Source organism: Martes martes (assembly GCF_963455335.1).
Source record: "Martes martes genome assembly, chromosome: 8".
In the NCBI taxonomy this organism is placed as follows: Eukaryota; Metazoa; Chordata; class Mammalia; order Carnivora; family Mustelidae; genus Martes; species Martes martes.
The window spans coordinates 4,047,952-4,072,914 of record NC_137895.1 but is presented as its reverse complement, the minus strand read 5'-3'; the positions used below and the strand labels follow the sequence as shown (position 1 = coordinate 4,072,914).

Sequence of the window (24,963 nt, the reverse complement as noted above, 5' to 3'; positions counted from 1 at the left end):
CAGAATGTGACCAGAGACACGAGGTGAGCAAATGCTGGAAAACGGGTGCCAACAGACTTGCAGACACAGGGTTGCCACAGACCTTCAGTTTGTAAGAAACGCGTTCTTGGCAAAGCGGAATGCAGCGAGGCTCAGGTCACACGAGTTACGCCAGCATCCAGAGGCTTCCAACAAAATTGTTTACTTTTTACCGTTAAATATGAACCCATCTCTGAAAATTAGAGAGCACCCACTCTTTGCCCTCCCACCTGCTAACATTAGGGGATGGCTGACAAAGAGTACAAAACTGGATGGTGTTCGAATTCATGGGTTTAGTGTCTTTTCTTGGAAAGGGACAAATGTAAGGTTTCGGTAACCGGGTCTTTTTTGTTTAGGTATACCAGAGACACAGGAAAGTGTGGGCGCACTGGAGTTATTGGGATAATGTCCTTCTAAAAATGTTTGCTTCTTTTGTTTGTACGTGTGAGGGATGTTTTCATGCTCTTAGATAACCCGGGATGAATCCACGGGTTGGGTTTGGGTGTTTGAATTCATCTGGATCCCACAGCCCAGGAAAGGTGCCCGGGGATCCTGGCTCCTGCACTCTCTTTTTCAGAGATGATAACTCATTTGTTTTCTAGTAGAATTGTCTGCCTTACGTTCCTCACATTCGACCCCCCGGAGAGGTTATTTACCGGTCAGACAGGAGACCATTTGTTTCTATGGCGGCTTTGGGTGTTTTGTCTCGGTTGCCGACGGGAGCCGCTGTGGGCTTGATTTCCCAGAAATCAGAATAGGAGAGTGGCATCCGTTTTCTGGAGCAGTGTTTAAATCAGATTCTTCATTTAATTAGGGAACTGTAAAAGAGTTTTCTGGGTTTTCAGAGTCACTGAAGTCTGTTTTATTCGCAAGTATAGCTTTGACATTGTATGCTTATATGGAAATGAAAATAATAAATGGCTCTCATTCGAAAAAGATTTCCCTAAAACCTTGACTTCAGGAATACCTCTGTTTACCGACACACTAATCTTTGTGTTTTGTTTTTTTTTTTTTTTAACATATGCTCCTTGAAGCTTAGAGAGATGGCTTTTAGCACCTTCTACATGACGTAGAAACAGTGCACTGCGGATGGTAATTAGCCTGTCTGTAACTGTTCATGTGCTTTAACACCTGTGATAAATGAGGAAGACTGACAGAAAGAAGGAGATGGAAAGACGGGCCTTCGGGAATTTTGGGTTGTAGCCAGTATGGAAAATGATGTAAAAATGTGGTCGGTGCTTTGGCATCAGCAACTCGATTTGTGAATGTTAGCTTTTCTGCAATCACATTTAAATGATGAATTTCAAGATTAGACTCCAGAGTTTTGCCTCTGACTGCCTGCGTGAGTCAGTTTTGGCACCAGAAACAGAAAGTAGTAGATGAAGCAAGCCTGTGACCCTCATGCGCACAGAGGGAGAGAATTCAGCTTCTGTGTGTGTGTGTGTCTGTGTGTCTGTCTATATCTGTGTGTCTGTGTGTGTGTGAAATTCAGGACTTAGCAAACGGATAACTTTTCTAGTTTTTTCTTTTCGTAAAAGAAATCCGTTTCTCTGATGCCTCTTCTACTCTAGCTTCGGCCTTTGCTAGAGAATGTTTGTGACCCTCCCCCAAGACCATCTGTCGTATTTTCCATCGAGTTTGGAGTGTTACTTGAGTCTTACGGTCTCTAGATGTCCTTGTGGCATTTTAGGTTTCCCTTTAGTGGAACCCCACCTCCCTCACACAGGACTACCACAGAATTTCTGAATTTGCAGACATAGCTGTTCTGCATGAGAATTCAATTGCAAATTTAAAGTCTGTAACTTAGAAAACATTGACCATGATTGGGTCTCACATCTTTGTCTTTGGTTTCCTTGAGCAGATGTTTGGTGAGAAAGTAACTCCAGCGAATTCTGAATGAAAGCTGAGAATTTTGCTTATAACTTTAGGCAGCGTGCTGGGATGGAGAATATATTATATTTAGAAAAACAGTCTCAGCCGCGAGCTCAGACTTACCCATAACTGACAGCCGTGCAGTTACCACTTTCCAGTTGCAAGAGAAAATCTCCCTCCCATCGGCATCTCGTGCTCATTGCCCCGTGTGTGTGTTGGCCATCGGTACTCTCTGCTGAATGTTAGCGCATAGGGTGTAGCCAAGAGCTCTAGTTGTTCGTATGGACGTCCACACAGAGCGCTTTCTTCTGCCTTCTGTGTAAATTGAATGTGAGGGGCGCTACTATTGTCTTCCAAATAGTTAAAGGAAAAACGCCCCATCTTCACTCACCAGTGGATGTTTCTTCTTCGTGGACCAGAAGAAAGACTGGAGGGGGCGGCTGGCATGCTGCATCGGTGGCGTGTGCCGCTCTTGATCCTCGGGGTTGTAGGTTCGAGCCCCACGTTGGTGTGGAGGTTACTGAAAGATAAAATCTTTAAGAAGAAAAAAAAGAAGAGAGGAATTTCATCCTTGATCATTTTGAACTGAAGGTGGCACAAAGAACCGGACCCTAAGTTCTCCTGAAACTTCTCTCCAGAAGGGCTGCGTGAGCAAAGGGCGAGCCCTGTAAAGGGGAGCATTTTCAGAGGAGCCACGGAAGGCAGAGGTGGAGCTCTCGTCTTGACTTTTGGGTAATGGGGGGGGGGTTCCCCAGGACACTCAACCTCTGTGGGCCTCTCTTTCCGTATGTCCTTATTTCGCAAATGAAGGGACTGATTGAGATGAGATGTTTCCAGGCTTTTGAGCTTCATGCCACGTGAAAGACGTGCAGAAACTCACTGGAGTGTTGGTTTGGCACGAGGAGTGTTGGCCAGCAACGCTGTCTTCTCTTGCTGTCGCTCTGAGCCTTGAATGGCCATACTTCTGCCCTCTTCTAGGTAGCATCACGGAAAGATGTCATTCTTGCCCTTGGCTTTGATGGCTTTGCGTTTCTAACGATCTTTGGTGAAAGCGAGTGAGCTAGTATTCAGTTCTGGTGACTTCTAGACCATATGGTTTTGCATTTGACCGGAAACCCAGTGCCTAGGAAAAACTGCCCTTTTCCTGAGGATCTGATGCTCTTCCATCTTGAATTCTTGAGGTAGATGGCACTCCTTCTTCGAGCAGGCTTGTAGGAAACTCGGAAAACTTACAGATGCTCACTTTAAACATAAACTAAGTCATGGAGATACTGATTGAGTGAAGTGTGCCCAGGTGCTGTTCGTGGCACTGGAGATTCAAAATTCAGACGTTACGTTTTAGTGAGAGACAGATAACGAACTCCCCCCCATAAATGTATACCGCGCCAGATGAATGCTTTGAAGAAAAATACGCACCATGTTTCATGTACTGAACTGTTCCTTAGATGGTGCTTGGCTCACGGGAGACAGTGTGTAGTATTTGCTGTTTTATTAGTAGGAATTTAAATATGTTTGCCCAGAAGTAGCTTCCGATACAACGAAACGTGTCTGAGTTCTCCACCGAGCTGTCCTGCCCAGAGACGGCCATGCTTTCACTCCTGCCTAGCTGGGTGTCTACAAAGCAGAAATAAATTTGAGATGAATTTTCCAGGATATGCTTCTATTACGTGTTTCGTTCTTTGATAGATCATATATTCCTGTGGTTCAAGTCTTAGAAAGCTTAGTTTCCCTCCCAGCCGTCCGCCTAGTTCCTCTGTCCAGCCCCGTCCCCTGAGCAGGTGAGCAGGTGAGCAGGTGAGCTGCTTGCTTGCGTCTCAACACACTGTTGAGCCTCTTGCTTTTCTTAAAAATTTCTGTATATATATTCTCTTTTAAAAGATTTTATTTATTTATTTAGAGGGAGTGTGCGAGCAGGGGAGGGGCAGAGGGAGAGGGAGAGAGAATCTCAAGCAGGCTCCATGCCAAGCACAGAGCTCTGTGTGGGGCTTGATCCCAGGACCCTGAGATCATGACCTGAGCTCAATCCAAGAGCTGGAGGCTTAACTGACTGAGCCGTCCAGGCTTCCTGAGCCTCTTACTTTTTTAAGCAAATAGTGCATGTTCGAGATCTTTCCATGTAAGTATATAAAGAACTTTCTCTATCTTCCGCTGTGTGAATACACCGCAGTTTATTTAATCGGTTCCTTATTGGTGAACATTTAGGTTCCCACTGTCCTGTAAATACAGAATTCGGCAGGGAATAGCTTTGTTTATATCTACGTCATATTGCACGTGGGCTGATATGATTGTCCCTTAATCCGTTAAGTGCGATCATTAGGTCAAAGGGAATGTGCTTTTTTATATTTTAACAAACACTGCCAAGTAGTCCTTCATAGCTTTGGTACCAGGATACAGTCCCGTTGGCCACTGGAGAGGACCTGGTTTCCTGTCATTGCTGACAGAGTGTGCTGTCGGAGAGGATGTGCCAGGCTCTAAGGGTGAAAATGGTATCATTACAGAGTTTTATTTGTATTTTCCTTAAGAGTTTGAGCACCGTTTTTATTTATATGTTGAAGAGCCCATTTTTCATGTGCATTCTCGTTTTCTTTACCCATTTTTCCATTTGGATGTCAGTTTTGTCCTTACCTGTACGTAGGAATATTTTCTATGTTAGGGCCAATAGTCCTTTGTGTGAAATAAAATGCAAATTTTTTTCACTTCTTTGTCTTTTGACTTTGCGTGTGGCTTTTTTTCTGTCTTAAAATCTTTGATATTTTCATAGATGAAATTGTCAGTCTTTTTTATGTCCTGTAGATTTTTGGTAATAGCTGTAAAGATCTTTGTTCTACTGAAGTTTTCTTCCACTGTTGTATCATTTCAGCTTTGAGGTTTAGGTGTTTGATCTGCTTGTGTTTTTTCTTTGTAGAAAGGTCAAAGCGTGGGTCCCCTTCCCTTTCTGCTCTAGATGCTGCTGATGATCACAGCGGTCGAGCTGCAGAGTGACTGTGACCTGTCTCTCCCCTGCCCTTCCCCATCACCTTCACCCTCACCGCCCCGCGCACCAGGAAGTCTTTTTAAATCAGGTTCCACCTTCTCCTTCTGAGTGTGTCTCTGTCTGCTGTTGGGCCTTAAGGATTTTTTTTTTTTAAGATTTTATTTATTTATTTGACAGATGGAGATCACAGAGAAGCAGGCAGAGAGACAAGAGGAAGCACTCTCCCTGCTGAGCAGAGAGCCCGATGCAGGGCTTGATCCCAGAACCCTGGGATCATGACCTGAGCCAAAGGCAGAGGCTTTAACCCACTGAGCCACGCAGGCGCCCCGGGCCTTAAGGATTTTATAAACATCCTGCTCAAGTCACATGATCGCACATGTATGAGAGTATTTTGTTGGTTTGAAAGGAAGTTCACCGAAGTAACTTTTATTTTCCTCGTCTGACTTGGGTCTGTTGTTTGTTGTCTGAAAAACTATGGTTTCATATATTTTGGCTGGTTTTATAGTTGTTTGAGGTAGGAGGGTAAATTGTTGTCCATTATGCCTAGAATTGGAAGTGGTAGTTGGAGATTTTAATGCTTGCTTTTCAGCCATCGACTGGAGCAGAGCGGCTTCAATGTAGACGCAGATGATCTCAGAGCCGTCTCCACGGAGCGGTGTTAGGGAGCATTACCTCGGTGCTCGCAAAATCCACTTTGCTTTCAGCTGCATGTGTAATGTTCGCCAAGATCGACCGTAATACGGGCTGTAAAAAGTCTCAGTAAATATACAGAAAGGATTACAAACACATAGATACAAACATATCATCTCTGACTCCAGTGACCTTGCATTAGAAAACCATAATCAGATGGTACTGAGAAAAAGTCCAGGCTTTAGTAAATCAGCTCATCTAAAGAATCAGTTTGTCAAAGAAGAAATCATAGGGCAAGTTAGTTAGTCTTTCAAACTGAAGGATAATGAAAATACAGAGTTTTGGGGATAAAGCTAAAGCAGGGCTTGGAGGGAAATGTATAGCTTTGAACGTTTCTACCAGAAAAGAAGAAGGGTCTGAAAGCAGTGACCTCCGTGAAGGTTCTTTGTGACGAAGACAAGAGCCCAGGAAAACCGGAGTAAGTGGAAAGAAGCAACTGATACGAGATCAGGGCCGAAAATAGTGACACAGGGAACAGAAGTCAATAGGAAAAATGAACTAAGGCTAGTCTGGTTCTTTAAGAAGAACAACACAAATTGATCAAAAAGAAAGGGAGAGGACACTGGCTGGCATGGTGAAGGAGGGTGTTGTCACAGCACCTTGGCTGAAGGATGGGAGGGCCCGCGGCTGGGGGCCAGTCGCATTCCGAGATGGAGGCTCTCCGTCCTGAGTCCCTCTTTAAACCCTCATTGTCTTTCCCTGGTTGTTTCCTGAGCCCACTGCCGTCCTGTTTTTCCATGTTCCCCTCATAGGGATTCACAGGGACTCACAGAACACCTCCTTCAGCCCCTTGAATATCTTGCCCCGACCCTCTGGCTGGGTCAGCTTTGTTATTTCTCTGTTCCACAAAGCATGTGTGTGTTGCCCCGAAGACATTTTTGTCTAATTCCCTATTTATGTGTGGGCTTTTCTCCGCTGTTAGCATTTTGGAATATGGATTGTGATCTAGCTCCTAGCACAGTTTTGGAACATTTGTGGTGTTTTTTAAAATACTTTTTATTTTTTATTATTATTTATGTATTTGTTTTTTGAGAGAGAGGGAGCAGGTGAGCACAGGGGTGAGGGGGAGGGGCAGAGAGAGAGAATCTTAAGCAGGCTCCACGCCCAGTGCAGAGCCTGACGTGGGGCTCGATCCCAGGACCCTGAGGTCGTGGCCTGAGCAGAAATCAAGAGTACAATGCTCAACGGACCGAGCCACCCAGGTGCCCCGGAACATTGCATTTTTTGAGTAAATGGTCTTCCGGGAAAATGTTTTGAGCTCCAGAAAGGTGAATCATGAATGAGTTTTAGGATCACTTTTGTGTACCTGGCTTAAAATGTGTGAATTTCTATTACTGCAGTCTGATGACCTACCTGAACTGGTAAGAAAATTGAGAATTTTGAATATATCCATCATTACTAGAAATACCATATATCTAAGTGCTGATCAGTTATTTTGAGGACTGTGGAAGAAATAGAACACGTTTGGATTTTGCTTTTATATGAGTGACACTGTGTTGTGGTAGTTGGTACGGTTCATTTGGTTATCATACTAAAACACATAATTTCAATTATATTTTTTAAGTGGTTAAGTAAACTGTGTTCCTAAATAGAGTTAATGCTTTACAGTCACTCTTACTGCTGTAGCCTTGGTTATAAACAGTATATTCTTTAGTTCTTAAGCCTGCAAATATGCCCTCTGGCCAATATGATTCAGAATTAATTAATAATACTATTCAGTCTTTTTAGTTGTCACAGTGGTACTTTAAAGAAATACGCTTATAATCTCTGCCTCGGGGTTTCCATAAGTTGATCTCTGAGTTTAGATGAGTGCGTTGCTTGACAATGAGGATGTTTTCTTGGTAACTCGAGAGCTCTTACAGACAAGGTAATCAAGCCAGTGTGCATTACTGGGTTGTTGGCATGTGTTTAAAGATTTTATTTTTATTTATTTATTTGAGAGAGAGAGAGCTAGAAAGAGGGAGAGAGAGAGCATGAGAGGGGCAGGGTCAGAGGGAGAAGCAGACTACCCACTGAGCAGGGAGCCCAATGTGGGACTCGATCCCAGGATTCTGGGATCATGGCCTGAGCCGTAGGCAGAGGCTTAACCAACTGAGCCACCCAGGTGCCCCGTTGGCACATGTTTAAATAAGACATGTGACATGTCCATTTCCCCAGTTAATTTTAGCACTTCACCTTCTGAGTAAAACAATTTATTATGGTTCCTGTTTATACCTGAACTTATAGCCAAATTTCATTTTACAGTTGAAATGAAACTTAGATAGGACCTAGAGTTGAATGAATTTGAATCATTTCAATAAATTTTTCCAAAGTAAAATTGGAGAAACCTATTTAGAGGGTTTTTATTTTCTTCTAGCCGCTAATGGAAAAATGGTACGTGACCCTCTTAAAACATTTTAAGATTACAGCAAATGAAAAGTTCAATAAAAAGAAGTACTTTTATGTGTAAAATGCCCATCAAGTCAAGAAGGCCTTGTCCATTGTACTATGTTTCTAGTAACCGCATTTTCTCCTCCTTTTCTTCTTAGGTTCTTGATTATTACAGACCATTTTCTGAAAAGCCCGGAATTGGTGAAAGCGATGTATGCCAAAATGAGCAATCAAGAAAGGTAACCCCAAAAACCAGTGTGGTTTTAAGTATTTAGCATTCCATACACAGTATCCTGTGCACATGACTGAGAAACTGTGTGGTTTCGTAGTTGGCACAAAGTCTCTAAATACATGTTTCTGTGTCAGTAATGGTTTTAAATTGGTTGGTTGACATTACAGCTTAGCCACAACAGGCGGTAATTTACGTGGGGCTGCACGATCCAGGTTGGCGCCATCATTCAGTAAAGGCAAACTCAGAAACATCCAGAACAAGATGTTGTGCTTGTCCTTTAATGGCAGTTGATTTGAAACGCGCTCCTGCGTTCACGCCACTGTGTAATGATTTGGGACGTACCCCATGCACGTGTCGTTTTCCCATAGTTCTTTCCGACAGAGCCTGGGTTCCCATCCATGATCTTCCAGTGTTGTAGCGGGAAGAGCACTGCCCTCGGAGCACGGAGACCGTGGCTCCCTGCCTCCTTGTGATGGCTCTTCCCTCTGTGACCAGAGCCAGGCTCTTCACCGTGTCCGGATTCAGTTTCTCGGCCTGGAAGATGAGAGGGTGGACTGACGTGATTCCCGGTGCCCTGGGTGTCTGCCGTAACTCATGGGTTCCCTAGCCTTATGGAAAGGTTGCCTTAGGAAAAATAAAACTCAGTTCGAAGTCACAGATCTGATGATCAAAAACTTGAAAAAAATGTTAATCTTTTGATTGTGGTCAGAATTTTTATAAATGCTGTGGTTTTGAAATTCTTACTATCTACGTGGCTTCCAACACTTAAGCTTTTACACTCCTTTGTAGTCTCGTTAAGGGAGATTTCTTCTTTAATAGCTTTAATGAAGAGGAAAGTTCGTGCTTTTAAGTCAGTTTAAAGGCCGTGTTTATAAATCCAGTGCCCCCCCATAAGCTGCATATTTCTGTTGCAGAAAAAGAATCATCTGTAGCTTTTTTGACCTAAAATAAGTGCCGTGAAGAGCAGTGCTGTCAGTTGGAAAATTGCTTTGCCGTAAGGGATACCTAGACGCTGGGAGCGTGGTACGGGGGGTCGATTGGACTTTTAATACTCAGTTTTACATTTTCCATAATCCTATCAAGGGGTCCGTTTTTAAACTGCTCCATTATGTAGGCAAATGGAGATGCCAGACTCAACATTTTCTGTTTTTACTTATAAAGATGTTGTAGCCACTGCTCCCCTTCAGGCCGCGTCTGCCCGAGTGCCACGGCCCCTCGTGGCTTTTCCCCGTGGGACGTGCTTTCGTTCCTCGCGCCGTTTGTCCTGCATCATGCCGTGTGTGCACCGCGCGCTGCGGTGTGACCTTGGCGTTGGGCTGTCGGCCCTGCGAGGGCGCGGGCTCCACCTTCTTCTTCCAGGGTGGCCGTGTTCCCCAGACGGTCCTTGGCACGTCGGGGTGCCGGAAAAGTTGTTTAGCTAAAACCATGAGGAAGGGAATGAATTTTCTCACTCGCGAACAGGTGTGTTCCGGTGAGCGCCCTGACTCCTGGGGCGCCGTCTGCCGAGGTGGGACCCTCGGAGCCCTCCGACCCCCTCTGGCGGCCTTGCTGTGGCGCCACCTCGAGCCTCCTGAGTGGCGTGAGGCCCTCCACCCTGCAGCTTCGTCTCTGGTCCCTTCCCCGCTCCCTCCCCCACCCTGCTCCCGGTTACCACATTACGGTGACACAGAACTTCTGTCGTTCTCGAGGCCTTCCCTGTGAAGTGCTTTTGCAGATGGCCTTTCCTCTGCCTGGAGCGTCCTGGCCACTGCGTCTCCTTCTGGTGAAGGTACAGCTGAACGTTGAGCAACATGGGTGTGAATACGTGCGGGTCCACGTAGATGCAGGGTTTTGGTTTTTTTTTAAAGATTTTATTTATTTACTTGACAGAGATCACAAGTAGGCAGAGAGGCAGGCAGAGAGAGAGGAGGAAGCAGGCTCCCTGCTGAGCAGAGAGCCCGATGCGGGGCTCGATCCCAGGACCCTGGGATCATGACCTGGGCCGAAGGCAGAGGCTTTAACCCACTGAGCCACCCAGGTGCCCTAAGGCAGGTTTTTAAAATAAGTACAGTCCTGTCAGTGTATTTTCTGTTTTTCCCTAGTTTATTTATTTAGTTTAATTTTAGAAAGAGTACATGTGAGCAGGGGGAAAGGCAGAGGGAGAGGAAGAGAGAATCCTCAAGCTGATTCCACACTGAGCACAGAGCCCAGCGCAGGGCTTGATCTCACGTGCCTGAGATCATGACCTGAGCTGAAACCGAGAGTCGAGAGTCGGGTGTTTAACCCGCTGAGCCACCCAGGTGCCCTTCATCCTTCTGATTTTCTTGATAACATTTTCTTCTAACTTACTTTATTGTAAGAACACAGTATGTAATACATCGCAACATACAAAATACACGTTAATTGACTTGTGTTATCAGTAAGGCTTCTGGTCAACAGCCAGCTATTAGTAGTTGAGTTTTTGGGGAGTCAAAAGTGATAACCTGGAGTTTTGACTGTGTGTGGGGGTGTCGGGGCCCCAACCCCTGTGGTGTCTAGGGGTCAGCCGTACACTCATGCTTTTAGGCCCTTGTCCGGGCTTGTGTGAGCTGTTTGTGGTGACTGACTCGAGCAGTTGGCTGGAGGGCCTGACACATTCCGTGCTGATGGCGTGTGTGCTGGGGTGTGTGCGTGGGGGAGGGCGCAGGGATGAGGGGAAAGGGGGCCTGGCAGGAGCACTCAGTCTGTGGTCAAGTAGGGCTCATGGGTTCCCTGTTGACTCCTTTTGAGGCAGTAATGGGTAATTCTATGTTCACAGTTGTGCATTCACAGATTAATAGCACTGAAAAAATTAGCGTTTTTCTCAGCAGGGCTATGTAATGAATTTCTTATGCATCCAGAATGGTGCTTTGTGCCTTGTTTGTGAGAACTGAGCACGTTCTCCGTGTTCTGTGGTTCAGATGAGGAACTTCCCTAGAGACCCCTGGGGAGACACTCTGGTACTTTTGGGAACACACATCAGAATCCCCTGAGGAATGCCCAGGCTGGGGCCCCCACCTGCTGAGTCAGGACGTCCACTTGGGCTGGGGGCTGCCAGATTTAAACATGTTTGATGATCAGTCAGTAAAACAGGTAGTGAGTTCACTAAGTGCCTAATGGTAGTCCCTGGGGAATCACGGTGACAGCGTGAGTGGCTCCGGAGGGAAAGTGCTTGGAATGTCACCATTCATCAACTCCAGACCACTCAGTGACAAGTTGAGGATAGGGAGTCAAAACCCGTTTACGTGATTGACTCAGCAGAAACCAGAGTCTGCCTGTATACAGTTTTCTGGTCCTCCTTCCCAATGATTAATGCCAGTGTTATTAGATGAAGCTCACTGATCTCGGAAAATGCTTGGGTGGTTCTCAGGCTTGTAGTCTGTATAGCAGAGTAGTGAACAGCAGAGGTAGTTCATGGCTCGTGGCTTGTGGGCAGTTACCTGCACTTGTGGAACTCGGATCCATCAGTAGAATGAGCATAAGAACAGTAGCTGCCCTTGAAATTGCTGTAACCGATTGAAATCTACAAGGAAGCGCTCAGCGCTTGGCATGCGGTTATCACTGGGTAGATGAGTTGCTAGTTCTGCCTCTGTGCGTCTGTGGCTCGTCCTCACCCCACTGCCCCGTTACCACCGCCCCTGTTAGTCCTAATGCTCGGCCACCTGGGCTTTTCCTCCAGGTCATCTTGCGGCCGTTTCATTCCATCCTCTGGAGACCCTGGGGGATCGGTGCCCTTCCTGCCCTCTGCCACACCGGGCTCTGCGGTCTTGTAGGGTCAGGTGTTTGTCCCGGGTTACAGAGGTAGCTGGGGGAGCGTTGGAACGCAGTCTGCTGGCTGCCAAAATCAGTGATCTTCCCCACGGCACAAGAATTTCTTATCTCTATAACTTATTAAAGGACCGGGGAGATTTTCAGCCATACTTTTGTACCCGTATCTTGGTTAATTCAGGTTAATGAAAGGTTTGACCTTTGTGGGCACAGCATTCAACAAATGGGCACATGTGGAGGAGCCCAGAGGTAAATCCATGGTTTGTTGGAGCCATCAGTCCTGAAATTTGAATTACATTTTATTTCTGGAATTGGAGAATATTATTCATGCCCTGCTCATAAAACTCACTCCCTCCTGTGTCTCCCGTCCTTCTTTGACCCTCACTCCAGTCCTCTCATAAAAACTCACCCACTTCAGGACAGCCCAGGTGTGGCTATTAAAATTGTAGCCTGAATTAATTTAAGCATAACTTTCAAATAAAAGTTTTGCTGTAGAATTTTCCCCTAAAATTCTTCATGTGTATATATGTTGCTATTTTTTTTTTTTTTTAATGAAACAGAGCCTCATTTTGAGGACAGACTGTGGAAGTATTTAATCAGAAGTGGATCAGAAAGATTGTGAATGACAGCCAGCAGTGAGGGAGAAAATCCTAGAAGCTCGAGCCTGAATTGAGGGGTGTGTCTGGTAGCCTGAGGCTACCAGGATTCCGGGGTTTAAGGACACAGGACTTTCACACCGATGTGTGGCTGTGGACAGCTAGTCCCTGACCTTTTTAACTAGATCTCTTGCTTTTTCATCCTTTACTTTGGAGGGGATAAATAAATCAGCAAGTGCATAGCGCTTGTGTTCTGTCACCTTTTCAAGGAAGGATTTAGTGTGGTTCCCCCACAGCTGGAAGAAGTAAGACATTCCCCATTGTGTCCCATTTTCCCGGATTCTGCAGGACATTTCTGTACACCTGCGGTTCCCTGTGGTTTCTGGCTTGGAAACCAGATGGAAGATACAATGCACCACTATAATAAGTGATTTTGAAAACAGTTTCCTCCTTGAGGTGTGAGTGCCCCACTCGTGATTCCTGTATTTGACGAGAAGGATGGTTGTCGATGGTAGCTCGAAGTAGAGGGAGTTGGAGAGTTTGATGGGGACTCGAGTTGGGACGGCCCCGAATTTTTGGACCCACTGCCTAATAACGGGAGCCACTAAAAGTTTTTGTTGGCAGAGAACACAGTAGAAGTAGGATCATTTAATGAAGTCTCATTTATCCTCAGGTGATATTTAAGCTTGATTTGTGTTTTTATGTTTTGAACATTTTTTTTAAAGATTTTTACTTATTTATTTGACAGATAGAGATCACAAGTAGGCAGAGAGAGAGAGAGAGGAGGAAGCAGGCTCCCCGCCGAGCAGAGAGCCCGATGCGGGGCTCGATCCCAGGACCCTGAGATCATGACCTGAGCTGAAGGCAGAGGCTTTAACCCACTGAGCCACCCAGGCGCCCCTATTTTTTATTTTGACCTTAAAATCACAGCTCTTCTGCTTAGCTGTCCTGTGTTACAATGACGCGGTAGAGTGGAGAGGAGAGGGAGGTCTGAGGGGTGGATGGCCCCTGGTGAGCTTGTAAGGAAGGCTGAGTCTGTGCTGACCTGTCGGCTCCAGCTTCCAGCTCTCTCTCAGAGTGTCCCCTGGGACTCCAGGGCGTTCCCGGTCCTGCTGGACGCGCTCGGGTACCACGCTGGGCCTGCCCCTTCTGTCTCGGACCTCGCGCAGCTCCTTCACGATCTCTTCCTCCTTCCTTTTTGCCCTGTTCTGAGTAACAGCCCACAAGGTGCTCGGTTCCCGGAAGCCAGAGCTCGTGGCGTCTCATACTTACAATCATTGCCACAGTGTCCCAGGTTCAAAGGAATATTTTTAGAGCAGACATTTGGGTTCCTTAGCTGGCCTCCCGCCTGGCATTCCCGGAAAGTTACCTGCCTGGGAAAAGTGGGAAGCCTGGTTTTATGGCCTGAGAGGACCCCATTCATTTGTCAAGTGTCTGTGTGAATAAGGGAAAACGAAAATATCCTAAACTGAACTACTTGTTGTTGTTCTGTGCTCAGTCGAGGGCATTATTTGTTTTCTTTTGAATTAGTCGTTGCTGTGAGAAATCGGAGGCCTTCAGGAGTCTTGAAAACCGGTACGGTCTGTGTGTGATTTTTCCAGACTGATCATCTTTCCTGTCATTTAGCAAAAATACGGGACGAGTTTTGGTATAGTTTTATTCCACTTTGAAGCTTACAGCAGTAAACAAGTTCTGTTTGTTTGTTTGGTAAGAAACGCTCCGAGCCTCCTCGAAGTGTATTTTCCCCATTTACAAAGTATCTGCGTCCTTTCTGGTTTGGAAGTAAATGAGAGTTAAGCATTTAATCGCAAGTCACAGTGTGATTTTGGGAAACATCCTGCTTGGTTTATGCTGGATAGACGGCCCTGGGTAGGATATGGTTTTTTTTTTTTTCCTCAGAAAAGGAAAGAGTTTGTTGAATAGAAATACTTACGGGATCATTTAAGTGTTGATGTAAAATGTCATGGGTTTAGTCTGCAGAGTTATGTTTTTATGAACTAAAATAACGAAACAAACAAAGCCAGCCTTTACAGGAAGGGCAGTATAGGGAGGAGCTGAGGCCTGTGGCCCAGGAGGGAGAGGGGGAGCCCTGTGCCTGGATCCCGACACGGAACCTCGGCACGTGTGATCTGGGCAGGTCAGTCAGCCTCGGTGAGCCCTGTTTGCCGTGCGGAGTGCAGGCCAGCGATGGTAGCTGCCTCTCGGAGATCCTGTGTGTCGAACGTTTGTTAGCCCAGCAGTGAGCCGGGAATCGACGTTATTAGTCCCCTGAACCTTGCTGCTGTTGTCATCGTGTGTGTGTTACAAATTTGGAGGGGAGCATTTCTGAAATGCTGAGCGAAGGGCTCACAGGAATGCATCTAGAAAAGGTGCTGGTTTCTGGCCCATCAAAGAAGCCACAATTTTAAAAAATACGTAATTGATGAAGATTCATTTTATTCACACAAAATATTTCCCTTAGCTAGACATTATAAACAAAGTGAGAAAATTAAAAGTAAGCATATTCTCTTAGAATGTGCGCTCAGTATTTCTAGCATTGTATTACATATTCACGTAAAACTCTTGTACGTTGTACAGAGTTACATTGCTGGACCTCATAATTGCGAAGTTAGTGGGGGATGAGCCGTTGACCAAGGATGACATCCCTGTGTTCCTGAGCCATGCCGAGCTGATCGCAAACACGTTTGTGGACCGGTGCGAGATGGTGCCAAAACTGACTTCCGAGCAGCACGCGGACGATGAGGTAAGAGGACGGATTCCTTAATCTTGGACGGGAGAGAGCAGGGAGATGACCCAGCTAGGCCCTCTCTGAGAATTCTTTTGTGAAAGCTTTAAAAAATATCACTTGAATAATGTGTGGACTGCTGTGGATTGAATATTTGTGTCCCCTCCCCTCCAAATCCATTGCAGACTTGATGGCCAAGGTGGAGGTCCTAGGAGGCTGGTCCTGTGGGAGGTGAGTAGGTCTTAAGGGTGGAGCCCCCAGGAATGGGATTAGTGCCCTTATAAAGAGACCCTGCCATCATCCTTTGCCCCATCACCGTGTGAGGACACTGGGAGGTCAGCCGTCTGCAGCCTGGAGGAGGGCCTTCATCAGAACCCAGCCGTCATGATCATGGACTTGGGTCTCCACCGCCATGAGTGTCGTTTCTAAGCCACGCAGTCTGTGGTATTCTGTTACACGGCCCGGGTGGGTGAGGACAGTGTCCTTGTTTTAGAACAGTTAAGAGAATATGGCAAGGGAAAACGGTGCTCTTATTCCTGCCGTCCAGAGTTAATGACCTGAAAACAAATTCTTCTTTTTTTTTCAAGATTTTATTTATTTATTTGGCAGAGAGAGATCACAACTAGGCAGGAAGGCTGGCAGAGAGAGAGGGGGAAGCAGGCTCCCCGCTGAGCAGAGAGCCCGATGCGGGACTTGATCCCAGGACCCTGAGATCATGACCCGAGCTGAAGGCAGAGGCTTAACCCGCTGAGCCACCCAGGCGCCTGATCTGAAAACAAATTCTAGCGAACATGTTTTTCCAGGCAGATAACATCAAATATATATGTTCATCCGTGTACACACAAATATATATGTATTAAAAATGAAGTCAGGCTGTGCTGTTTGTAAGTTTCTCTTTTTTTCTCCTCCTGCATGGAAGTTGTATGAGGGTAGGAGTTCTGACTGTTACTTTCATAGTACTGTGCACACAGCCCGCACTTAGTCTTTGCGGAATGAAGTCAGTGTAACATTAGAAGTGAAGAATTTGCCATAGTTCATTTGTCCAGCTGTTAGTTGGACAATCGGGTTGTTCTTATTTGTTTCCTGAAGTGAGTGCTACCGTGTACGTCTTGGCAGTTGCATCTTTGTACCTTTCCGCCCTTAACCCGGGAGCGGAAGTGCTGGGTGTTAAGGATACAACCAGTTTTGTGTTGTCTTTTTTTTTTTTTGTAAAGATGTATTTATTTGAGAGACAGAGAGAGAGAGTACACACACTTGGGATGGGGGAGGAGCAGATGGTGAGGAAGGGACAGACTCTCAAGCAGACTCCGCGCTGAGCACAGAGCCAGATGCAGGGCTCCATCCCAGGACCCCTGAGATCATGACCTGAGCCGAAATCAAGAGTCGGACGCTTAACTGATTGAGCCACCCAGGCGGCCCCGGGGTATATTCAGTTTTAAAGCTTATGGTATACATTTCTAAATTGCCTCCCAGAATGTTTGTTTCTTCTGTCATTATAGGACGTTCCCGATCATACTCCATCCTGTAATTATTCTGTTTCATTCTCCTCAAGGCCGCCTTGGATTAGTCCAATCTTTACTAAGGGGACAGAAGCATTGATACATCCTTCACACTTGAGAAATTCTCGTTATTTTTGTCCGTTCCATCCCCCTTCCCTTCTGTCTTCAAGTTAGAATGGTTCTGTCTCTGGAATACGGCGCAGCAGTAGAAAGGAAGGGGTTTGTGATGCGACAGCAGAGAGGAACCACGAGCATACGGCCCGAGATTAGCCAGACCCGAGAACGTATCTTATGAGTCCATCTCTGAAATTCTGTGGAAGGCGAAACTCACTGATACGAACAAAGCAGATCTGATGCCCCCTGGGGCTGGAGGGGAAGGGGTGGGTTTGATGGTGAAGGATACGGGGGTATGTGTTGAGTGAGAGAAATGTGATACGTAGCTGCGCACCTTGACAAAACTGTACAGTACGCTCGAGATGGCTGTGTTTTATTGCACGTGGACTGTATCGCGCTAACACCGATGGAAACATTTCTGTGCTGGTGGGAGTGGCGGGCAGTGGGGTGGGGAGATGGGAGGGGCTGCCCTTCCGTGGGGCCATCCGCGGTCTCCGGATCCGTTCGTGTTTTCTAGATCTGTGTGTGTGATTCCGTGAACCGGTTCGCTCCCTCTGCGTGCAGCCCATGCTTCGACTCTGGCAGTAGATTTCCTTCTCTGTGACTGTACTTTTTTCCGTGACTTTGCCCTGGGTGTTCTGTACCACGTCCTGCAGACCACGTTGGGTCTCGGGGACAAAGCTGGTGTTTTCGTTCTCATTTCTGTGATAGGAGAGGGCACGCCTTCGCTCACGGGAGCCTTTCCTTTCTGGAGATAGATTTGCCTCTGTTTCCAGCAGGAGGAGCAGTGAGCTGTGCTTCAAAAAGTTGTAAAAATTAATTCTCTAGGAGACAGAAAAGGAAGTAAAACTTGCTACTTGTAAAACTATAGCTTTAAACTTTTTCAAGGCCCTGGCATTTGCTGTATGGATGACTTCAGTATTGTAATAAGAAATTACCTGATGGAACTTTGTATATGGAGGAAGATTTGTATTTTTCTTTCAAGCAGTTTTTTTCTCTAAAGTAGGAAGAATTACTGTATATTAATAAATAGAAAATTGTAGGCAATTTTCTTTTGAGAAGCCCAGAGTTCACTTTTTAAAAAATCATTGATCGGGTGCCTGGGTGGCTCAGTCGGTTAAGTGCCTTGGGCTCAGATTGTGGTGCCGGGGCCCTGCGATCGAGCCCTGCATCGAGCTCCCTGCTTGGTATAGAGTCTGCTTCTCTCTCTCCCGCTGACCCTCCCCTCTGTTCACGCTCTCACTCTCGCTCGCTCTCTCACTTCTCTCAAATGAATAAAAAAAATTTAAAAAATTCATTGATCTATACAGTCATGACTTGGACATATTAGTGTGTATGTGTTCTCCTTTCAGTTAGATGTTTTTAAAAAAGCCACAGTCATTTTTAAGGTGATCTCCCACCTCGGTATTTAAATGTACCATATACCCAGTGGTCTACTGGAGCCGGCCTGTACGGGCTGACCAAGAGTCAGTTAATATTCAGAAATCCGTGAGCTGACTGTTGAACTCCTGGTAGCCTGCGATCCGCCGTGGTGGGAGTATGTCTGCGGTGGAGGTCAGCAGCGGCTGCCGATCAGCGCTCTGCGCTCCTGCCTCCTCTTCCCTCTCCCCACAGCCAGCAGACCGGCAAACCTCTCGCTTACCCAGTTGTGATGTCCCTAGGACAGTATACCCAGTAAGGGTCCCGTGAGGCTGTGACCAAAAAACTGGAGTGAAAATGTTGTCTCGGGGTCATCTGTTGTGTATTTGTGTAATCGTTTGGCTTTCAAATCCCGAGGCTTGTCCTCAGTCTTCCTTAATAGAAATAGTTTCGGGTCCTCACATGAACATATGTGTTTCTGGCTTTGGTATCTTTGGGTACTTGTTTCCAGTGTCTGAGAACATTGTTGTCAGCGTGAAGGCGCTGCTTCTCCGTAGGACTTAGGGTTCAGTCCAGCTTTACCTTGAGTCTTAGTCCTGTCACTTGTAGGGGGCATGGCCTTTCCTCTGGAAGTTAAACAGATTCTTTTTCGTTCTGTAGCTTCTTGTATTCATCTGTTACAAGAATTATCCTCAGGTGGGGGGTCGTTCATTCTTTTGTTCTGTGCAGTGCCTAACTTACGTTGTGGTATCTGTAGTATCTGTTAACATAGTATTTAATAAATACTTGTGGAATAAGAAAGGGTAATCTTTCATTGCACAGACCGATAAGGGATTAAATATTTGTATTGTGCAAATAATATTTGCTTATTAAATACAAAAAATTCACACTGAAGTCAGTGAAACAAAAGTCATCATTCCCGTCCAACCCCTGTGTGTTTTCTATGGACATATCAATATATACTTTTTTCTCTGAGGTTTTTGTAAGTAAACACCTGTTTTTTTGGTTGTTCTTCTTCTTTTTTTTTTTTTTAAGATTTTATTTATTTATTTGACAGACAGAGATCACAAGTAGGCAGGGAGGCAGGCAGAGAGAGAGAGGGGAAGCAGGCTCCCCGCTGAGCAGAGAGCCCGACGCGGGGCTCAGTCCTAGGATCCTGAAATCATGACCCGAGCTGAAGGCAGAGGCTTAACCCACAGAGCCACCCAGACACCCCTCTTTTTATTTTTTTTAACAATACTTTTTTTATTCTTCAACTTCTTTTTTCACCTAGCCTGCAGTGTCTCGTACATCTTTCCATTTTAACACCTGATCGTGCCTTCACCTCCTTCTCCCTCACAGCTGAGCAGAATTCCACTGGACAGAGGAGATGGGATTTTCTTGTTTGTTCTCTGTCGCCGTACACTTTAATTGCTGCCAGGGTTTTTCCTCAAACCTTTACAGGTAATGCTGTATGTAGCGTGGACATCTTTGCCATTTTGGGCAGGTAAATCTGTAATTGTAAATTCCCGGATGTTGAATCGCTGAGTCAAAGCGTCTGTTGATTTAAAATGTTTGGAAATACTTGTAAATGCCAGACAAAAGAACATGGGAATATATGGGTTTACAGCCTTTCCCTGATCTGATTTAATTCCCATTTCTCTGGAACTGTTTTCAGTGTCCAGCATATTAATTGGTTTTTCACGTTAGGTTACCTTCTAAAATACATTTAATAATGTTTTTGTCATATATACAGGAAACTTCCCCTCCATAGTTAATTTTTTCTTTGAATTTACTTATGGTATTCTCAGCCTTTTAGAAGTTTATATTTTTGTCTTCAATCTAGTTAAGCTTACCAATTTTATCCTTATGGTTTCTGAAGTTTTTTACATATTCAGTAAAACCATCTTCACTTAGGTTGTGAAAGTATCCACCTGCATGTGCTCATCCTTTTAGTACTTGATCCACATTTTTAACTGAATTTCTTTTTGAGCAAGGAGGGAAGTATAGATCCAGGTTCTGGCTTTGGATGATTCAAGATTCTATAATCTTTGGTAAAGGACCACTTGGGTTTGAATCCTAATTTCCTCTATTACTGGTGTGTGATCTTGGAAAAGTTGCTTATCCTCTGTGCCCCAGTTTCTCTGCCTGGAAGATGAATAGTATTTTGACGTAAGCATTTACTACACTGATCGGTACCTGGTTAGCGCTCCCCAAATGGTAGCTGTTAATTGTTATGTCAGTACCATTTAGTGAGTAATCTCATCCTTTCCACTGTTTTTTAATGCCACCTTTGTCATATATTACATTCTTGTATGTTTTGGGATCCATTTCTGTGTTTCTGATGTTTTACAAAGAGAACCAGTGAGATACTAATAGCTATCAAAGAATTCTGAGAGCCACGTGTTTATATGCAATGAAAGAATGCTGGAGTGGTGTGACCCGTAGGTGCAAATGCTGGTCTGTGCACAAGGCAGGAATTAATTGCATTCCAGCCAGACCCAAGGAATCCGTGTTTCCGTAGACAAGAGTCATTTGCTCCATTATCACTTTTCTACAACTTCGAATATTGTAAAATTGTTCAAAGACTCCAACGGGGAAAGTTAACCCAGACGGATGATCTGGACAGGAGACTAATCTTTTTCCCCCCTTTTCTGCCCGCTGTGGAGGCTTGTTCCTTTGATGTTCCTGTGTCTGTTTTCCCCAGTGCCCGATGTAATGACTACAGTTGTATGATACTTAACAAATACTAGAAGGGCATCTCAAATATTCCCCTTAGGTTTTAAGAGAATCATTTTCCTGGCTTTTTTTTCTTCATTGTTGGTTTCCAGATGCTCCTTAGGAACACACTATTAATAAAAGGATTCTAATAATTAAGATTGGGGATGTGTTAGGTGGAACCAGATTAATTTATAGAATTTAGGAGCTGGAAGGAAACATCTACGTGGTCCCTTCCAACTCTCTGATTTTATTCTTATTTTTTATCATGGCAGATTTCAAGCAGACTGAGCGAGAAAAGCATCCCAAACCCTGTCACCCATGTCAGTTCATTACCACTCTTGTTCTGTCCATGATCCTAGCCCGATCATGTGGTAACTGCCCTGGATTGGGGCAAAATTTGAACATGTCTCATCAGTGCATCATTTTATATGTATCTTTAAAAAAGATGAGGAGTCACACCCAAGTCAACTATAAGCACACCTAAAAAATTAGCAGTATAATTATAATATCAAGTAAATAACACTCAGATTTTCCCCCATCATCTAATAATTTTGCTCAAGTTTATTTCTTCGAATCAGGATACAAACAAAGGCCGTGCGTTACAATCGGTGGTTGTGTCCCAAATACCCATTAATGTATACATGTTCCACTCTTGCCCGCTCCTTTTTGTTTTTTCTCCTTTTTTCTTCTGCTAGCATGTTTATTGAAGAACCTGGGCCGTTTTTCCTGGAGAGTTTTCTGCAGTTTGAATTCTGATTTTCTCTCCATGGTGGTGTTTAACACATTCCTCTTTCCCTTGCGTTCCTCTGACTGACGATAATAATTCCAGAGAGCCTGTTCACATCCGGGTTAGGTTTTTGTGTCCTTTTTTCCAGTAATGTTGTATTGTTGGTAATACGTGCTTTCATCAAGAGGCAGATAATGTCTGGTTTGTCTTTTGTGATGTTACCTGGATTGGTTCATTCTTTGGGGGGTTGTGGAATGGTGGTATTTTGACTCTTAGCATTTACAAACTTCTCATCAACTGTTAGGTTGTACAAGGTATAAACTGATTCCCAGTCTTCAAAGTAGTGAGCTGGTTTTACGGCATCAGCTGTGAGGTGGTTTTGTTTGGATTTCTTTTTTTTTCTTTTTTCAAATATTTCATTTTATTTATTTGACAGACAGAGATCACAAGTAGGCAGAGAGGCAGGCAGGGAGAGAGAGGAGGAAGCAGGCTCCCTGCTGAGCAGGGAGCCCGACGTGGGGCTCGATCCCAGGACCCTGGGATCATGACCTGAGCCGAAGGCAGAGGCTTTAACCCACTGAGCCACCCAGGTGCCCCGGTTTTGTTTGAATTTCATCGCTGTTGTGATGTCATAGTTTTAAAACTGCCTGATTTCCTTTTTTATTTTTTTAAGATTGATTGATTTATTTGTTTTAGAGAAAAAGCGAGAGCACGAGAGTGGAAGCAGACTCCCCGCTGAGCATGGAGCCTGACGTGGGGCTCGATCCCAGGACCCTGAGATCGTGACCTGAGCCAACAGCAAGAGTCGGACGCTTAACCGACCTAGCCACCCAGGCACCCTTGAAACCACTTGATTTATTTTCAGTCCGTTTTAGCTGTAATTCTCCCTCGTGTTCTAATGCGCCATTGCCAGCCAGTGGGTGCCTCCTCAGTCTGCCTCTGGTTCCTTCCAACGTGATCCTGATGTCTCTATTGCCTGTTTGCTGTCTGGCATGACAGGGTGTCCAGGATCCCATGACACATATTCTGACCTAGATCTACAGCCAGCCAGCCACTTCTTGAAGGGGGAATGGCATCCACAGGTGACAGTCTGGGCAGCTGACTGGGCAGCCCATTCACAGAGAGGGTGCCGACACTGCACGACGTCTGTGGGTTTGCTCAGGAGTCTTCTGAATGTAGCTCTGATCTCCACCTTCTCATCTGGATATTTCCCTTAACTCATTCATGAGCAAGTGAAAGCTAGAGTAAAATTAAAGATACAGGGCATTAAAAATGTGTGTTGTGGGGTGCCCCGGTGGCACAGTCAGCTGAGCGTCGACTCTTGATTCCAGCTCGTGTCATGACTACTGCTGGGTCATGGGATCGAACCCCGTGTCGGGTTCCGCACTCAGTGCAGAGTCTGCTTGGGACTCGCTCTCTCCCTCTAAACAAACGAACAAACAAATAATTTTAAAAATACGTTGTTTCTTGTGGTTTCTTTTGAGATTTCAGAATGGTAGATTAGATATTACCTTCAAATCTCCTAACTAGAGAATAGTAAGTACAGGTTTAGAATTAACTAAAGGAAGTAGTTTATTTTTCTTTTGAAGAATGTTATCTTTATGACCTGAATTTATAGCATCTACCACATTTTGCCAAATAATGTGCACTTTAAAAATGAGGGTCGAAATCTGTATAAAATTGGATTTTACCACTTTCTTCAGATTACCTAACGCCGTGTAGTTGGTCGTTTCTGGTTCATTTGGTCCGTTGATGATCAATTATTGAGTAGTCATGTGAACTAATGTTTTCAAATAACGTTATCTTCTCCAGCCTTGTAAGATACTGCATAAAGGTTTATATTTACCCAGAAATAATGCGTGTTCTTGCCGCCAGAGTTCTTTCAACCACAGCATTTTACAGGATTCCTGTGGACAAGAAATTAATGTATTTCGTGGGCTAGTTGTATCTTTAAAGTAGAATTTGCTTGCTGGGAATGCTTTAAAAAGAAAGTATTTGCATAAATGTTATGTATGTAGCTAGTAATTTTGAACATTTATTCCACTGTTGGAAGGTATTTTTGCTTGAATAAGAACTTTTCTGACTCCTCGCTCCAAGAAGACACATAATGACACATAATCTCGCGTTCTTGATGGCAGATGTTGCTGTTAGGAAAAATGATCGTTCACGTTCAGATTTAATACTTGTGTTTCGTTCTTGGTCGTTTTGTTTTCTCTTGTTCGAGGCTGTCTTTCCCAGCACCAGCTCTTTAATATTTTCCATAATATTCCTTTCTTTTACCGTTACCGATAACAGTTGCAAATCATTTAGCTTGACTTAAAAGTCATGCTTTCTATTTTTAGGAGGCGTTGGCCACAATCCGGCTTCTCGATGTCTTGTGTGAAATGACCGCAAATACTGATCTGCTCAGTTATCTGCAGGTTTTTCCTGGCTTGCTGGAAAGAGTGATTGGTGAGTGAAGTATCCCACCTGCTAATATTTGTAATTAAGGAATCTTTGGCTTGTCATGCTGAAATGTAAGCCCAAACACAGATCCTTAATTTTCATCGTATTGGTATATTTTTGAGATATTTAAAAAAATATATTTTTTTGGTGGGAGGGAGGAAGAATCACTGTTTTGATCCCAGCTCTGGCTTCTGCCACTTACCTGCTGTCAGGATGCCTGACCAAGTAGATGGGAATACTGATGCCTGTTACCCACGGTATATGTTGTGGACATTTCCTTAGTAGTGTTGTGGCAACGTGGTAGGAGGGTAATGATGGTGAGGGACGGTTTGGTGATGGGGGTAGTTTCAGCAGTGATGATGGTGATTTTTATATTCGTTTTCCAAATTTGTTAAGTATATTTTTCCCAGTTACTTTTATAGGGCACAAAGGAGAGTGCCTTACACCTAGCGATTATGTATTTGGTTCTTAACCATTGGTTGGCATACCATCTTTGCTAAAAAGCTATTTGCAAAATAATTCAAGTAGAACCTGTTCTTGTGGTTAGCCATGCTTATGGTGTTGTTATTCACTGTTTGCTATTTTTTTCCTTTAAAAAAGGATTATACTTGTTGTGGAGATGCGTATGCTAAGAATGATGAATTTGTATCGAGGTGTGTAGATGACTCAGCAGTGAGCTATAGGAGATGTTTAGACTCTCATGTCAGTGTTTCATTTTGAGTGCAGTGCTTTTAGTGGTAATTAAAATGAAACACCACAAACCTGGGAAACAGAATCTTTCTAGAAAAATGTTTGCTTGGAGCCAGGGGCAGACATGGGTTGTCATCCCAACTCTGCCAGATTACTGACTTCTCTGAGCTTGATTTCTTCATGATAA

The 24,963-nt window shown here is 44.7% G+C and overlaps 1 protein-coding gene across 1 annotated transcript in view; it reads left to right on the top strand.

Annotated features, from left to right (window-relative positions):
- ATXN10 (ataxin 10) overlaps positions 1 to 24,963 on the top strand; it is a 159,432-nt gene that overhangs the window by 45,081 nt on the left and 89,388 nt on the right. Inside the window, exons 6-8 of the mRNA XM_080809915.1 lie at positions 8,083 to 8,163; positions 15,095 to 15,260; positions 23,984 to 24,092. Of these exons, the coding sequence (XP_080666041.1) occupies positions 8,083 to 8,163; positions 15,095 to 15,260; positions 23,984 to 24,092 (356 nt within the window). The remainder of the gene's footprint in view (positions 1 to 8,082; positions 8,164 to 15,094; positions 15,261 to 23,983; positions 24,093 to 24,963) is intronic.